The sequence below is a fragment of the Molossus molossus genome, unplaced genomic scaffold (assembly GCF_014108415.1).
Source record: "Molossus molossus isolate mMolMol1 unplaced genomic scaffold, mMolMol1.p scaffold_m16_p_1, whole genome shotgun sequence".
In the NCBI taxonomy this organism is placed as follows: Eukaryota; Metazoa; Chordata; class Mammalia; order Chiroptera; family Molossidae; genus Molossus; species Molossus molossus.
Window position 1 is genome coordinate 200,234,726 of NW_023425344.1, and position 18,406 is coordinate 200,253,131.

At 41.1% G+C, this 18,406-nt stretch overlaps 1 protein-coding gene and 1 long non-coding RNA gene across 8 annotated transcripts; one reads left to right on the forward strand and one right to left on the reverse strand.

Moving 5' to 3' along the window:
- Positions 1 to 1,834: 1,834 nt before the first annotated feature.
- Positions 1,835 to 4,933, reverse strand: RPS27L (ribosomal protein S27 like). The gene is made up of 4 exons (XM_036240932.1): positions 4,841 to 4,933; positions 3,918 to 4,026; positions 3,062 to 3,172; positions 1,835 to 2,031 (listed from the first exon to the last, which is right to left on the reverse strand). Exons 1-4 carry the CDS (start codon positions 4,844 to 4,846, stop codon positions 2,003 to 2,005), a joined length of 255 nt encoding a protein of 84 aa, XP_036096825.1. The 5' UTR covers positions 4,847 to 4,933; the 3' UTR covers positions 1,835 to 2,002.
- Positions 4,382 to 17,506, forward strand: LOC118615744. Of its 7 annotated transcripts, none has more exons than XR_004956479.1 (7): positions 4,382 to 4,576; positions 6,369 to 6,494; positions 7,702 to 7,821; positions 8,827 to 9,002; positions 12,726 to 12,798; positions 12,900 to 13,034; positions 17,396 to 17,502. It is a non-coding gene; the product is annotated as an uncharacterized LOC118615744 (long non-coding RNA). The 7 variants fall into 7 exon arrangements; XR_004956478.1 differs by lacking the exon at positions 4,382 to 4,576 and adding an exon at positions 6,171 to 6,185 and having other exon boundaries at positions 6,285 to 6,494; positions 17,396 to 17,504; XR_004956481.1 differs by lacking the exon at positions 6,369 to 6,494 and having other exon boundaries at positions 4,388 to 4,576; positions 17,396 to 17,499.
- The last annotated feature ends 900 nt before the right edge of the window (positions 17,507 to 18,406 follow it).

Here is an 18,406-nt window from a genome sequence, read left to right on the forward strand (position 1 = left end):
CAAATACTATACTTTACTTATATTATATTTGAAAAATCGTGATAGAGTGAAGCCCCAGAAGTCCAAGCACCAAGCGTGGAGAGGGACGACTGTATATAAATAATAAATCCTACTTCGTGGAAATTCATTTATCACAGTAGACCCTGGAACTGATTAACCGTGATAAATGAGGGCCAACTGTACTTGACATCTTTAATATATCATGCAAACTTCTAGTTCCAGGTAGTTTAGTTATATTAGATGGTACACCACATTCCCTTTGATGATGTCATACCTTTGTGAAGCTGGTTTTGGAGCTATTGCTGTGATAAAAAGTACTGTGCAAAAATCATTGTGGAAAAATGAGGATGACAGTGTCCAATCTGATCCCAATTTTGAGACATTGCACAGTGCCCAAAAGGCATACCCATTCCATTAATAATTGTGGTTATTTAAAAATGACAAAAAAATTATCACTTTTAATTTACACATATCCATTTTTTTTTTTTTTTTTTTTTTTCAAATGGTGACTAAAGATGTTAGAACCTAACTACTTAATAAATGTAACTGTTAGGTATTTCTTTTGGCCATGGGACTCCATGAAAAAATTAATGAGACTCTAAAGATGCTATAAACCAAGAAAATGTGGGAACCTCTGGGTTATCTACTTCTCCATATTTTAAATACATCCCAAAATTTCCATAGTTCAGTATGATATATGAATCAGTTATGTTCAAGAATCAGTCTCTCAATTGGGGTGTATATGCAGGAACACCTCTTGATAGGAAATACCTGTCTTAAGGGCCTGCCTTAAAGGTAACAAGTACAATAGAAACATTTATCTTCCCAGTCCCACAAGGAGTCATACAGTGGCTAGAAAAGGAAAAATACACTCCTATTCCTAGCTCCCCAGGTCATTTTATAAAACTATAAAAATGGCAATGAGACAGCAGAACCACTCAACACACGTGTAATCAGGAGTGCTTACTGTCTGGACCAGAGAATTCAATACCATCTACCATCACCAGTCATGACATCCTAGGGTAAGTCATGCTCATGCAACTATTGATTCCTCCTCTCAAAATTTTTTTTTTTTTTACTGACTAAGGCATAATTTTATTGTCAAGATATTTTTTGTAAAGCATATTTTCTTTTTTTTTTATTAATTAATTTTTGTTACAGATGTTTCTCCTTTTTCCCCCACTGATTCCCCCCTCCCCCTCCTGTCCCCAGTTTGTTGTCCATGTCCACTATTCATGCATACATGCATATAAGTTCTGTGGTTTATCTCTCCACCACCATCCCCTCTTCTGGGGATTGTCAGTCTGTACCCCACCTCCATGTCTCTGGGACTACCCCATTCCTCAGACTGTTATGTTCATATATTCCACAAATAAGTGAGATCATATGATACTTGTCCTTCTCTGTTTGGCTTGCCTCACTCAGTGTTTGGCTTGCCTCACTCAGCCTCCTCTCAAATTTTCTACCTCAAAACGAGCTTCCTATAACTCAGACCCCAAATGCAGTCCTAACTATGTTGTATACTAGGACCACACAAATCCAAGGCACTTCACTATGATTGCTACTACATTAAATATGTACTTCTAAAATGTGTTTCTATAATAGCAAAACTATATTTAGAATTAACAAATAATGGACTTCTTTCCATTTGTAATTATTTTTTAGCCCCAATTCATAGAAATTTGGAAAAGGACTAAAAATCAAGTATTTAGGGTTAATACCTTGAAAGTCAGAATACATTTTTTAAATGTTTAAAGCTAATTCACATACAAAGTATACATTAATGTACAGCATGCACACATACTTTGGGGGGAAAAAATGAAAAAAGGGGGTATTTGCCCATAATCAAAACTTTATTGAAAAACTGACACCAAAATAGGAGATCACTGTTGTATACTTACAAAATTAAATGTAATTACATTATCCTGGTAGCTTAACTAGAATTCCTGAACTAATAAGGCTTTCTGTGATAGAACACAAATTCAGGAAGTTGTGTGGATCATTAGTGTTGCTTTCTTCTAAATGAACACCCTGCAATGGAATTACAAAGGCATATTAAACACAAGTTTATTCTATCTTTGGTATCATTTTAATGGCAAAAAGTACTTAAGTAAAAATCTTATATTTTAGGAATACTGCATTAATATTAATATATAGGTTATTTATCCTTTTATACCAGAAATTTGCTATAATACATCATTTGTATTTGAATTTACTCTGATGTGACTGATTCTCAATTGCTATAATGGAATCTATTTAAGATCATAAGCCTAAATTCATCAGTTAAAATTTTAATATTGGTATGATATAAAGGTTTTGGAAATCTTGCAAGTATGCTGACTTCATATGTATATCTTCATATCAAATAGATCTTGAATTTGTTGCCATTCCACTTATAACTCTTCCAGTGAGAACAACATGGGATTCACAACTCTCTAAAATTCACAAGCAAATTTCAAATATAATATGGAATTCTAAATCTACTAGTCATACTATGGAAATTTATATACATGATTTTTTTCTTACTGCATAAAAGAATTAAAATTAGATTTTTATATTAACGATTAAGTAGTTACTCATAGATATCAAACCTCTAGCATTTAAATTTATATATTATCTGTTTCTTACCTGGCAATGATAAAAACTGTCTTAAGTTTTATGTATCATATATATATATATATATATATATATATATATATGAAACAAAATATTTACAAGAGAAATTTTTAAATTCTGTTTAAAAAAAAAATCCATGTCCTCTATTATATAGTTATTCTCTTGCTCCATTTTGATTTATGTTTAATATTCCAAGTTAGGCAAACTAAGTGATTAAATACAACAGAATTAGATGTTCCAAACTAAGAAAAATAATATTCAAAGGCATTCTTTGCAAGGTCAAATTGAACAGGGCACTCTTTATTCAAAGAGTACATGATGAAAAGACAAATTTATTTTGGTAATCATGGACTTAAGATTTCTTTTAAACTGGTTTTTAGTAAAGATAGAGACATTTATAATCATAAAATCTTATCACTGGGTTAGAAAATGCCAAATGATATACCTTCCGTGAGTCTAGCCTTTCCTCCTGTCGGCTGGCACAACACTGTTGAACAACCTACACAAAGAACCACGGTCTGAGCATGGCTGAAAACCGTAGTGATCTTGTAGCAACCTAAAAAAAAGATTTTGTGAAAGATTAAGGACTTTAGTGCTATGTAATAGCAAGCCATATGTGTAACTTAAACTTTTCTAATAGCCACAGAATTGTTAAATATTATCATTTCAACACGTAACCAGTACGCAGGGGGTGGGGCTACACCTTCACAATTTGGTGGATATTTTATACTTACAGAATATTTCATTTTGACCAGTCACATTTCAAGTGTTCAGTAGCCACATATACAGCTAATGGCCACCATACTGGGCAGCACAGCTTTACACCAAAGAATAAACATACTTTTCACTGCAGCATGAAAAAGAAAACTTATTTCATCAGCTTAAAAAGCTAGTAAATCAGCTCCAGCCAGTTTGGCTCAGCGGTTTGAGCGTTGGCCCTTGGACCAAAGAGTCTAGGGTTCAATTCCGATCAGGGGCAGGAGCCTTGTTGCTATTGTAGTTAAGTCACAACCCTGGTCGGGGCCCTGCAGGAGGCAACCAGTCCATGTGTGTCTCTCACATCGGTGAGGATTTTTTTAAAAGTTAGTAAATCAAATGTCATACTCCCTTTGAGTCCTATCTTCGACCCTCCTCCCCCCAAAATGTTTCCACAGTGGTCTAAATACGTTTATTATGAAAATATCCAATTCTGTAATCCCATTTTTACTCAACAGAGGGTCCTAATGTATCAAATATACACACCACACTAGCAATTCCTATAACAATTTTTATTGGGAAAGGAATTAAATTTGAAATTTTACCTGGACATTTTACATCCATAAAATAAGAATTTGGACTCTGAACTAGCCGTTTCTTTTTATGTTTTTTCTTTTCCTCTTCCAAGGACGGATGTAGTAAATCTCTAGCCAACTGAATAAAAAAACATATTATTACTACTAGAATGAAACCACAATGCTGGCAGATTTAACCATATGTGAAATGTACATGCAAAAATAACAGCTATACTCAGCAGAGGCAACACTTCCTGTTATGTTTAAAGCTTGTTAACTTTCATCAATACTTTTTATGTTTGCGTTCTCCCAGACCCGGTAATGGGGCTCTCTATCACCAAACATATGGTACGGTTAATCCCGTTCTCCTTTACTCAACTGAAAAACAGTCTCCAATAAAACAAAACTGTGGTGCCAAGTAAGAACGTGACCCCAGCCTGCACCCGCTGAGGGTGAAAATAGCTGAGGAGGACCGGGGTTCAACATCTGATCTGACAGGAGCTGTGAGTGGCTGAGGATGGCGTGCTTGATGGATTTTCTGGGTAAAGCAACTGCGAAGTCAGTTTTAAAAAGGAAACGGGCATAAAATCGCTTCTGAGAGAGGGCAGAGGGGGCGAGAACCACGAAACTCAAAGCCAAAAGACTCCCAAGACCACAGCCTCGCGGGCGCCCACCAAAAACCAAGAGGGGTAAGTTCCCCGGGGCAGCTGCCCCTCCTCGCTACCGACTCGGGTTCGCAGCCATGGCGGCCCCCGATCCTCCCCATTCCACGCCCTGGCACAGCCGGACATGTCGCGCTGCCCAGGCAAGTCCCAACAAGTCCGCCACGCGCTAGGCAGCTGCGCGATCCCAGCCGCGTGGCCGCGTTGGGCGAGGAGCCCCATGGGCCCGCGGAGCCTACCTCCGGCCCCTCCACACACTGAGAAGCCCTAGCCCGAAAGTAAACAACTCACAGGCATGTTGATCCTCTTGCAAGCGCAGCCCGTGGAGATCTCAGCGGCGACACCCCTGGCGAGCAGCACGCGATCAGGCAGCAGCAGCAGCAACTTCCGGGACAGAGGAGGCTGGGAGGGGAGGGCGGAGCGGCGGGGCCGGGCTGTCCGCTCTAGGCGCTCCTCTCGGTGGTGGGGGGTGCGGCACCGGCCAGGTCCGCGGGTCGGGACAGAGCGGGACAGGCTCTGAGGGTCGTGCCAATGCGAGGTCCCGGTTCCGCGAACCTAACGGGCTCCAGGGCTGGGCCGCTGGCCGTGGGCTCTGCACTGGACCGGCGATGCCCCGGGCCGGGCTCAGGCAGTGTGAGCGCGGCCAGGAAGATGCCTCGGGCGTAGGCTGCGGAAAGGGAGTACGGGCGGCGTAGCAGAACCCCGCCGGCCGACCCGGACGGGCACGGTGGGCCGCTTGTCGTTCCCGCCGCCAAGCCCGTCTGCACTCCGTTCGCTAGGCCGCTGTCCTCGGTTCTTTTGTGTATTAAAAACAATATTAATTATTAGAACTATTAACATGTGCCAGCGAGATTATGAAATAGGCTCCTATACCTGTGTATCCAGCTTCCGAGGCACCGGTTATGAAGGTCTTTGTGGGATGAAGCGGAGCCTTGGGTTTACTCTGCCCCGAGAAAGTTTTAGGAAACGCGATTGGTGGCCACGCTTAGTTCCCCGCGAGGCTCCCTCCTGTCGGAGGAGAACTTCCCCGAGCGGACACCTCGGGCCTGAAGAGGAGGACAAGCTTGAGGGATGTGAGGGAATGCGATCGAAAGCTAAGAAACCGGGGAGACGCTTGACCAGAAAAGTGTCCTAGATAGACGTTCTTAATGGCTTATTTCTCTATTTGCAAAAACAGTATTTTAGAAACAAAAAACAAACAAACAAAAAAAACCAGGAAATTAAAATCATCGTGCAGAGATAAACATTTAACATTTTTAACCTATGTCCTTCCAAAGATTTGTTAGTCATTTCAATATAGGTTTGTTTGGGGTTTTGTTTAACATAATTGATATCACCTTGTGCACGTTTCTTTTTAGAATTCATTCTCCTCTCCCCACTTACTGTATAATGGACATTGTTCCGTGTTACTACATATTTTCCTAACTATGACTTTTAATGAGCAAACAGCATTCATCATATGAATATTATCATCCTTTCATTCATGTGCTAAATTGGCATTGGGCTTTGGGCTTTTAACATTTTAAATATTAAATATTTTCAGATGGATAAGCATATAGAATAATACAATTGTGTAGGCAGAATAATGGCCCCCAAAGACTTAAACGGCTTAATCCCTAGGACCTGTAGTCACATGGTAAGTTGAATTGAGGTTACTAATGAGATGACTTTAAGTCAGAAAAATTATGCTTGGTTATCTGGGTAGGCCCAATGTAATCACAAGTGTCCTTAAAAGTGGAGGAAGAAGAGAGAAAAAGAGAAAGAAAAAGATGTGATGATGAAGAAGGGTCTGAGAGATGCTATGTTGCTGGCTTTGAAGATGAAAGAAGGGGGCAGTGAGCCAACAAATGTGAGCAGCGTCCAGAAGCTGGAAAAGGGAAGGAAATGGACTCTCCCCTGGAGCCTCCAGTAGGGACACATTCCTACCAACACCTAAATTTTAACGGTGAGACCCGGGTCAGAATGAAATACAGAACTGTAAAATAACAAATGTGTGTTGTTTTAAACCACTAACTTTATGGTAATTTGTTATAGTAACAATAGAAAACTAATACAATAATGAAGACCAATGTACCCACCACCCAACTGTCAAATCTTAATAGCCAATACAACCAACCCCAATTTTTCACTATTAAAATAACACTATAGAAACATTCTTGTAGACAAATGTTTGTGCACATCGTTGATTATTTCCTTAGGATAAATTTCTAGAGGAGGAATTGCTGAGGTAAAAGTTATGCACATTTTAGCCCTGGCCGGTTTGGCTCAGCGGTTAGAGCGTCGGCCTGCGGTCTGGAGAGACCCGGGTTCAGTTCCCGCTAAGGGCACGTACCTCGGTTGCGGTTTGTCCCCGGCCCTGGTTGGTCGTGCGGGTTGCAGCCACTCGATGTGTCCCTTCACGTCGATGTTTCTCTCTCTCTCTCCCTTCCTCTCTCTCCCTCCCACTCTATCTGTACAAAAAAATGGAAAAATATCCTCAGGTGAGGATAAAAAAAAAAAAAAAAAAAAAAAAGTTATGCACATTTTAGCCTGGTCAGTGTGGCTCAGTGGTTGAGTATTGACCCATGCACCAAGGTTGCTGGTTCAGTTCTTGGTCAGGGCACATGCCCAGGTTGCAGGTTCGATCCCCAGTGTAAGGCGCATGCAGGAGGCAGCCAATTGATGTTTCTATCTCTTTCTTCCTCTCTCTTTAAAAATCAAGGAAAACATTTTTTTTTGAAGTTATACACATTTTAATGTTTATAATATAAACTACCAAATTACCCTCCAGAAAAACTTACAGTCCAGATGGAAATGTTTGAAAATGCCCCTTTTTTGCACCCTTGACAATATTGAATATTATGTTTTTTCCTATCTCAGTCAATCCAGAAAAACGATATGGTATTTTTTCATATTTCACTGTTGTATTAATACTTTCTATATGTTTATTGTTCATTAGCACTTTTCTGTTGGTCATCTATTTCCTCCTTATGTGTTCTTCTGTATTAAGGATATTAACCAAATGTTTTTTCAATTTGTTTTCTATTAATTTTATCCTATTAATTTTATTTTGGGGGGGATTTAAAAATACAGTAAGTTTTAATTGTTATATATATACTGTATAATGCAGGCATACCTCATTTTATTGCATCTTGCTTTATTGTATATCACAGGTGTCACACGTTTTACAAACAAAATACAAGACCCTCCACCAGCAAAAGGATTATGTCTCTGTCTAGTGCAATACTCGCTTTATTATAGTGGTCTGGAACCAAACCCACAATATCTCTGAGGTATGCCTGTATATTTTAAACCTGTTGGTTTTTTCTTTTTTAAGACAGGCCGCAACCACCTTAGGATCAGCTAAATATTTGCCTATACTTTTTTCTAATTTTTTTGTTGTGATATTTATTCTTTAACTTTTTAATCAGCCTGGAATATATTTTGGTACTTGATGTGTAGTAAGTCTCAGAACAACTTCTAATGATCAGGCCTAGTTATTGCTTCAGTTCCTTAACCAATGCCCAGTGCAGTGTCAAAACCCTCCAACTTCTGAGAAACTATGGTAGCATGAGAAGTAAAACTTTAAGGGCAAGAAGACCTGAAATCTATTTATAACTCTGCCTCCCCTGCCAGAGCTCATTTTCTCCCAAAATGACCCCCAGGTCCCGGTACTGATGGCAGATGAAAGAACAAGCAGGCAGATACAGAGGACCCAGAGTCCCTTTGTCTTGATAGCCTATTCTCAAGGATGCTGTAGGAGGAGCTCCCACCTGGCTTCCCAAAGGAACATGAAAGGCCAGTTGGAGTTCTGTTTACTGCCTGAGAACTCTTCAGCTGTTCTATTTGGCCAGGTCTGAGAAGGTGCTGCTGAACTCTCCCAGCTAGCACCTGGCTCCCTTCACCTCAGAAGTATGCAGCCATCTCCTCTTCTTTCCCCCGTTACTAACTTCAGACACTGGGAAAACTCACAGGTGTTTGGGGTAAGCTGGGAACCCAACTTGTGCTAAATGTCAAGCTGGCCAAGCCTAGTTGTAAATAGGTCAGATCCTACTTTCCCCTGTGTTAGAGTTCCTCACACTTGTGCCCTTCTTTTCCCAGAAAGATGGTCAGAGGTTTAGTTTAGTTTTTTTTTTTTTTTTTTAAGGAACTTGGGATGTGAGGTGGGCCCTAAATAACTTTTCATACTCCTGCCTTTCTAAGTATCTTTTTCTGAGAAGCTCAGAGAAATCTGTGTCATTAGCAAACTATAACAAGGCTGCATTCTTTTATCTCTTCTATTGTCTACCTGTTGGCAGATTTCAAAGCACATGTGACTTGTTCTCAACACATTCCTGAAATCAGCAGCAACTTCTGAAAGTCTGCCTCTTCTCTACACACCGATTCTTCAACAGGGTCACAACCATTGTCCCAAAAGCTCCAATGTAGGGGTTCAAATCCATCTGTCATTCATGAAGTTGTTTGACACTCTCAGGTAAGCTCCCATCTATAAGGGGTAAGAGTCTCAAGTGCAGACTATCCTGTCATTGTCTTTATTTTCCATGCCAACTTAATTTCTAACCGAGGCTGAATCCTTATTGGGCTGGTGCTATAGACTGAATGTTTGTGTCCACCCCCCACCCCAAATTCATATGTTGAATCTAACCCCCAATATGATGATATTGGGAGATGGGGCCTTTGGGAGGTGGTTAGGCCATCAGGGTAGAGCCCTATGAATGGGATTAGTACCCTTATAAATAAAGCCCCAGAGAGCTGCCTTCTGCCATGTAAGGACACAGTGAAAAGACTGCCATCTATGAACAAGGAGATCAGCTCTCTCCAGACACCACATCTTCTGATGCCCTTGATCTTGGACATCCCAACCTCCAGACTGTGAGAAATAAAGTCTTTTGTTTAAACCACCCAATCTGTGCCCAGGAGGTTGACTTTGATGGGCTACAGCAGCTGGGTTCTCTTGCCTTCTGGTTTCCAGTTTGGTTAGGCCAATGGGAGGCATCAGTAGGAAATCACAGGGTAGAAGAAAAGCAGTACTGGGATATTTATTCCCCCAGATTTATCCTCGATGGGCCATTTTCTCCAAAGTGGCCGTGTTTCCCTTTCCCATACCTCTCATGGGATTCCAATCACCAATTCCTCCCCTTTTGGCCTTTCTACCTGAGAGGTGGTACCTCACAATTTTTTCTTGGTTTCTGTGAACCCTGCCCCAACCTTTTAAACAGTCTCTACATGATGCTATCTTCAGTCACCCATTTTGAGTGGGCCATCTATGATCTGCCAGAACCCAGACATGGGGATCCTCTGCCAGTATCTGCTCCTTTATATTTTAGCCTGGAAGGCTTTGCAGAAGGAGTCCATCTGCTCCTCAGTTATCAATGCAACCAGGTCACCGAGGATGTTCACTGTCCCTGCCTGTGGAACCCATTGGGTTTAACAGGTCATAATGAGATGAATATGCAATTTTTTGTGGTTTTTTTTTTTTCATTAATCCTTACCAGAGAATATTTTTTCCATTGATTTTTAGAGAGAGTGGAAGGGAGGAAGGGAGGAAGAGAGAGAAACATTGATGTGAGAGAGACACATCGATTGGTTGCCTCCTGCACATACCTCAACTGGGGCCAGGGATAGAACCTACAACCCAGGTACATGCACTTGACCAGGAATTGAACCCATGACCATTCACTGTATGGGCCAACACTCTAATCACTGAGCCACACTGGCCAGGGCTTCTCCAAGGTATTTTGTTCATTACAGCAAATCTCATTCTCTCTACTATGTCTAGAAATCCTTTAAATCAAAGATACTCAAACTTGGTTATACATTAGAACTACCAAAGAAACATTCTAGGTCAACTAAATTAGAGTGTTTGGGGATGGGACCCAAGCAGCATTTTCTTTTAAAATTACCCAGGTTGCCCTGGCCAGCTTTGCTCAGTGGTTAGAACAGCAGCCCGCTAACCAATGAGTCGTGGGTTCAATTCCAGTCAAGGGCATGTACCTTGATTGTGATTCATCCCTGGCTCTTGTCAGGTCTTACAGGAGGCATCTAGTCAATGTCTCTCTCTTTCTCTGTCTCTCTCTCCCCTCCCTTCCTCTCCCTCTCTCTCTCTCCTCCCCTCTCTCTCCTTCATTCCCACTCTGTCTTATGATAAATAGAAAAATGTCCTCGGGTGAGGATTAAAAATAAATAAATTAATAAATAAATTAATTAATAAAACAAAAAACCCCAGGTCATACATGAGGAGCCAAGGTTGAGAACTACTGCTCTAACCTCTCCTGAGGCCTCAAATTTTTCAAAAGCAGAGCCAGAAATAACTACAGGCTACTCCTGCTTTAAAGTTAAAAATAGGAAAAATGCAAAGAGGAAAAAAACATTAATATCCAGACTCAGTAATCAGGTGAGATCTCCCAGCATTGTCTTACCTGCTTTGATGATCAGGTCTCTGGTCTCCTCATGTCTCCACCTATTACTTCCTGCAAATCCTCTCACTATCTGCCTGAGTCTCCAGAGAAGAAAGTGAGCTACTTTGAGGCCAGGCACTCTCTCAAACTGTACTGTCTTCCCACAGCTCACAGTGAAGATGTTTTATGAAGATGCTGAGATGAGCAAAAACTTATACATGTAATCTTTCCCTTTTCTGAACTTCTGCGGCACTTACTGCCTACCTACATTAATCATTGCTTAATAAACATTGCTGTCTTGTGTGGTTTTCATTTTATGTTCTTGTACTGTAATTTCATCTCCTTGCATTTATGTGTCTATGTCTTCTCTTAAAGTCTGCAGGCTTCTTAAGATCAGGATTTGGTCTCATCTCCCCTCATGACTCATACAGTATATAATAAGCACAGAAATGTGTCCACGGAGTGCCATACTCAATGTAACTGACTTGATGGTCATTCTTTAAGGACTAACTGTTACATCTCTAGTTTATCTGAAACCTTTCTATCCCAGCTGTAACTTGACTAGATTCTTCATGACGCATGCCTTTGACCTGTGCTCTGCCTCAACCTAGTGTGATGAAAAGACCAAAAGACCACTTAAATCTGGCTAAGCCTCAGTTTACTTGTTTCTAAAATTGGGAAAATAATCCTAATAATTTTAGGGTTGGTGAGATATTTTCCCTTGGAAAGCGTGTACAGGCAAAATAAATGAAATAATTGTTTTACCATTAGATAAAAGCTGATTAAAAGGCTAATGAGCCAAAGGGTTCAAAGTATTAAGAATGGTATTTTACGTATTCACATAAATAAAAAACCATATTCAACTATTTATGAAATGTCTGCTATATACAAAGCAGTAGATAATATAAACTTCCCAGGAGCACAGAAACTTTTTAACTCTAATAGCCACTTAATCTCTTTAAGTTATTTCTCCAACTGTGAAATGAAAATATTTATACCTATCTCATAAGGTTAAATGAATATAAAGTGAGATAATGCTTGTTAAGTGTATAGTATACTGTAAGTTCTCAATAAATGCTCAATTTTAATTGCTAAAGCTTGTTAATGGTACAGAAATCAGTTGGCTCTGAGAATCTTGGGCTAATGGTGATTTCCTTCACAATGACTTGTAAAGTGCAATGTTTTTACAATAGTTCTGCCTTGAGGAAATTAAGAATATGTTCCACCTGCAGAAAATATTTGCAGGAGTCTTACCTTTGATCAAATACTGAGAAATTGTTCTTTCAAAATCCAGCTGGTGGCACAAGGATCCACTTGTGCAGGACAAGCACCGGCCAGCGAAGAGCTATATCTTTCTGTTTCCAGAGGGCCTTTGTCTTGGAGATGTCTTCCTAGTCTGTTACATGGTCACTCCATCAGCAGCTGTGCAGACCATGGTTATTATAGGTTTTCCTAAAGGAAAAAGAGATGTGGCCTAGAAGGCAGTGGAGAGTAAGTCTAGTCTTCCACAAATCTTTTTCCCTAAATATTCCATTTATCTGAATCTAGTTAACTATATTAAACTACTTATATTCCAAATTGCCCCTAGATGAAAGTAAATACCATTGGCTCTAAATACATTTTTTATAGAAACATATAGTCCAAAAATCTTGTAGAAAGTCTGTCTTCATTATTAATCATGCCAGCTTGGTAGTTATTGGATAGCACAAACTGAAGCAGTGGAGCCCTGGGAAATGAGCTGGAGAAGAGTAGTATTGCTGATCTGTAGTTTTGCTAATTTCCATAAATGTTGCCACCAGGGCCAATGTCAAGTACTAAACTGAAGTCACTTTACACAGAATGGGGAAGAGATGAGCACACTCCCCTGTTCAGGTAATGCCAAAGTCTTATTTTAATAATATTTCCATTATCATCAGAACTACTAATAAAATATCCATATTGACAATTTTAGACTTTCTCTTCTCTTTCCTCAGATCAAAAAGCAGAGAGTGGGAATGGAAAATAAAAGAAAAAATGGACAACTAGACAAACCCAAACTGGAGGACCTTGAATAAAGAAGAGTTGACCTCCTGGATCATTTTGCCTACCTGTGCACAGCATATTACAGAGTAAGAGCTCTATAAGATGTCGTCCTCTGACTTGTGAATAAAGTTTATATTAAGTATGGAATTTCAGGTGAGGAAGGAACAATCCATTCCTGTTTTGGACAGCTCTAATTGTTCCTTATATTGTGTCAAAATCTGCTTGGTTTTAACTTAAATTCACCTATTGAGGTTCTGGCCTAGGAAAGGAACATAGGAAATACATTTATTTATTTTCCAAATGAGACCCCTAGAGTTAATTAAGGATGGCTTTACTTCTTCAGGGTAAATATCACAGGTTCCTACAAACAGTCTTTTCACTTTCTCATCACCCTTTTCATGTTTCTCTGAATGTGCTCCGATTTGTCCATATCCCTCTTAAAACAGGCCCAATGACTTAACACATTGCCAGCTCAGAATAATATGGAACCATTATTTGTCATTCTGCTCATTATGTATGTGTCAATACAGCCCGATATCACATAAGCTTTTTGGGTAATGCACTGGCATCACACGGTTGATTTACATAAACATAGCTGACTAAAATTCTTCATTTTTTTTGTTTGTTTTTATCCTCACCTGAGGACATGTTTCCATTTATCTTCAGACAGAGTGGGAGGGAGCAGGAGAAAGAGAGAAACATCAATCAAGAGAGAAAAACATCAAAGCGAGAAAGACACACCAACTGGCTGCCTCCTGCACAACCCCCTACCGCAACCGAGGTATGTGCCCCTGACCAGACTTGAACCTGCGGCCCATTGGTCCACAGGCCGACACTCTAACCTCTGAGCCAAACCGGCCAGGGCAAATCCTTAGGTTTTTAACTGTTACTAAGCCTCATATCCCTCATATCCCAATAATTGCATTTTAAGAAATCTAAAGCCAGCGAATATACTACAACCATTGAATTATACTCTTTAAACCAATGGGTTGAATGATATGTGAATTATATCCCAATAAATCTGTTAAAAAATATAAGAGCATACCCTGGCTGGTTTGCTTAGTGGTTAGAGCATCAGTCTTTGAACCAAAGGGTCTCAGGTTCATTTGCAGTCAAGGGCACATACCTGGGTTGCAGGTTTGATCCAGCCCAGCCCCAGTTGGGGTTGTGCAGGAGGCAACCAATCGATGTGTCTCTCACATTGATGTTTCTCTTTCTCTCTCCCTCCCGCCTTCCCTCCCTTCTATCTCTCTAAAAAAAAATGTGTGTGTGTGTGTGTGTGTGTGTGTGTGTGTGTGTGTATGTATATGTATATATATGAAAGAAAGACAGATTATTAAATACTAAAGTTTGTATTTTATTAAATAACTACTAAATTTTGCCAGACACATTATCTCATATAATCCTTTCAACAATCCTTTTGCATTCTAGGGGAATTAAGAAACTTGTGAAAGTGAAGGAGCAAGGATTTGAACGCTGATCTACTCAGGATGCCCATGTTCATGTCATTCTCATTCCACTTTACCACACTGTCTCCCTGTCACCTTGCTGTGTGCTAGGCTTTGTAATTGGCACCTGGTCGAAGCCAGTGGGCAGAGGTCTGCCAGACAGACAGAGCTGCAGGACCATGTGAATCCTCAGAGTAGTAACAGGTGATATGGTGATTTCGAGAGATCCAGGGTTAGAAAGGTCTGGAAGGTAGCAAAAGGTAGATGTCCCATAAGAGGAGCAAATATGATTATTGGCAGTAGTGAAGTAGGAGTGATGGAGTGGTGGGGAGATTTGGGGAAGGACAGTGTGACCCAGACTGGCAGTGTGGGTCTGACAAGACAAGGAAGCACCCAGCTTGGTCTGCATTTCAAGTATATTGCTGGAAAAAAGAGATGTAAGCAAATTAGAGTCCTGGTTTTGAAGAAACCAGGATCCTGCTCAGACCATGGAGTTAGGGGCTAAAGTCTGAGCAATCAAGGACTCAGGTCCTGCAAGAGGGACTGAGACTGTAACAGGATGAAGGCAGAAGCCCAGAAACCAGAACCAGGGTATCTGATCAGAGCAAGACAAGTCACAGGGTAACCTATGTCCCCTGACCTACTGAAACAGGGCTTTTCAACGCCTTCAGCTGGAGATGGGACTTGTCGCTGAAACTGGTGCAGGGCCAAAGCTGTGGATGAGTGTCAAGTGGCCCAGCAACAGGGACTGACGGATTGTTAGAAGAAACCACTGTTTTTGTTTTTGCTGCAACATGCATGACCAGTGACAGCTCCAGACACACATATCCCTGTAGAAGTATTCAGGGTTGGGAAAAATGCTGGGTGTGCCATCTATAATACTTCCCATTTACCTTACTACACAAGAAAGTGTATCGGGAAGTGACTAAGAGAGAACTTTCTTTCAGGAATAACTCTGAATCTATTCCATTCAATTTTATCATCAACAGAAATTACTTGTGTGCATGTCTGATTTTGGCAGGCCAAGGTGATTGGACCACCCAGGTGGTCCTCATCAGACAGACCTTGCCTGTGTAACCAGAATCCCTGGCTTAGCCTCTCTTTCAGTGCCAGCTCACTCACTTAGCCAAGGCTCCTTGGGTTTCACGTAACAGATACATCTCAAGCTTGCCTGAGCTAAAATGGAGAGTGTACTGGATCTGGGCCAGGGCAGGAAGGGTAGTTGGGCTTCATGGGGGTCAGAACAAAGCCCTGAGAGGCCTCTGGGAATGGAGATGGCTGTTCTTTTGCCACCTCCCTTTTTCTCTCAGGGGTGACCTGGTTTCTCATCTCTGCTTCTCCCCGACACTGTTTCAGTCTCCTTTCTCTGCATCCCAGTTCTTTCTGCCTCCCAGAGCACATGGTGAAATGGCCATGCCAGTTCCCTGCTATATGCTGTCCTAGTTCCAGGGCCACTGGTAACTGACCAGAAGGCCCAATGGCAAATGCCCTGGGAAATAGTCTGGTTGTCTCAGTTTGGGTCAGGAGTGTCTACTCTCATCATGTGTGGGCACTTGGGGTGACAGTGACTCCTGGGGCCCACCCTTGTGGATGGGGCTGGGGGAAGTTCTTAGGAAAGGAGGCATAGGCTGAAGGGAGACCCCAGTGGTCTAAGTCTTCACCTTTCAAGCTGCCTTACTCTTGTTTGCCTTCTCCCTGAAACAGTAAGCATTAACTGGACATAGTTTGTTCACTGAAAACACCTTCACGAGTATCAGCAAATTGGTGATGAATATATGGAACAAAACTTTTTTTTTTCAGGTAGACTATTCAAATCTAGGGACCACATGTTGAGGGGAGAAGCCAGTTTAAACTAAAAACATACCAAGTATGTATATTAGAACTGAGCTTGTTTACAAGGATCCATATTACCTAGCAATATATTTTACAACCAAAAATTACTTATGCATAGACACAACGAATTAATTTGCTAAGTGCCTTTTTAAACAGCCTTCATATTATATCTGAATGAGAACTGTCTTATTCATACTTCTTTAACTATCCAAAGAATAATATCTTAAATTAGGGCTAGAAGCAGAAGTCTAAGTCTGGCTGAACACCTTTGATCTTAATCGATATAATACACTTAGATCTTCCCACAAGACATTGAAAAATATTTGAAAATGAAGCTCCCTAATGGACATCAGGCCTTCCTAACTGTGCACTGATTACTCACTCTATGCTCCACTCCCATTACCATTCCCATCATTTTTCATCACTCATTAAGTCTTTTTATTTTCAATGCATTTGAACAAGTGTGTGTGTGTGTCTCCAATAAGGAAGGCACTGATGTCAAGGGCAATGAGGAAAACATTAAGACCTTTAATCATGAAGACCCTTAATATTCAAGGTCATCTAATATTAAGGAAGAAGCTGTACAAACATAATTATAACGTAATGCGAATATGTTACACCCTCCTAGAAACACAAAGGCTCCAGGAGATTAAGGGAAGCAGAGCTCATGACTACTAAGTATATAAATGTTATGATTTGCTGCATATGAATGTTGTTAGATGAATTATGTGAGAGAGAAAGAAATCGCACGTTAACCAAAGTAATCAACAGTTTCCAGGTGTGATAACTGGTAACTGACCAGAAGGCCCAATGGAAAATGCCCTGGGAAAGAATCTGGTTATCTCAGTTTGGGTCAGGGGTGTCTACTCTCATCATGTGTGGGCACTTGGGGTGACAGTGACCAGGCTGGGTATGACTTTTGGTAAATCATGTAGCCATGTCTTTAAGTGAACTGTGGAATGTGAGCCCTAAAAATAAGACAGATTTGATCCACACTGCCACTGAAGAAAACACCCAGCAACCCACGACAGGAACAACAGGGAGAAGTACATCAAAAATCTCTGGAAAGAGCTCTCCCCTTGGTGTGACACATTAGACCTCAAGGATCTTTCCAGGACAGTCCCAAGAATAAATGGGTACACTTGTCCTTTGTACTTTGATTGCAGAAACCATTCCATCATCTGCCACCCGCTGGGCCCAGTGGATCTTGGTGCTGCCAGAAATCTGAACCGTGCACTCATTACTCATTCTGCGTTCCACTCCCTTTACCAAACCCTGCTTTCTGTCCAGGTAATATGAGCCCCGCTGTTTTCAGCACCCCTGAAATCTGTAGCAGTCTGTGATCAGGACTTAGAGGCTTAACTGTGGCACTGGAAAGCAGGATGCACTCCAGACTTTGAGTAGAATAGCTCCAGTGCTCCTTTTCATTTATATACAACTTTACATTACAAAACCCATCCCAATCATCATTAATTAAACCTGCCACTCTGCAGTAGGGCTGAATTAGTCTGCTCATTTTACAGCTGACAAAACAGATAGAAAGGCTTAGGGATTTGCTGAAGTGAAGTGGTGTTCAATCAAGGACGCCTGGCCCAATTCCCTTTCTGGTTTATTCTTTTTTCGCTTGGAAGAGGCCTTCCAAATGCCCAGCTCTTAACTCCAAGCAGCTTAAGGAAGTCAACTGGGAAGAGTTGCTTGGCAGGGAAACAGCAATAATCTAGACCAGAGCAGCAGTGTGGGGCTTGAATTATTTGAAAATAGCTAAGTCATATTCTTCTGGTTCCTAATGGATGTTAAACTTGCGCCTGCACGCACACACACACGCACACACACACACACACACACACACGCGCGCGCGCGCGCGCACACACACACACACACACACACACACAGTTTCTCCTGTCAGGCCAGGGAGTGGGGCCAGGACATTGAGACATAGTTGGAACATTGCTTGGGAGCAATGCTACATTTGACCTGGTGGAAAGCAGCCCACCCGCTACTCACAGTTCAACCCTCTTACCAGATCTTTTATATTATACTTTTAAACAAACTAAAAATCAAATCTATGCCAAGAGCAGGTCTACTCCCATATTTGTGAGGCCTGGGGCAAGAGTAAAAACGAGGGCCCACATATCATGTGTCTAAATACTTAAAAATTGTAGCTGAAGCTAACAAGC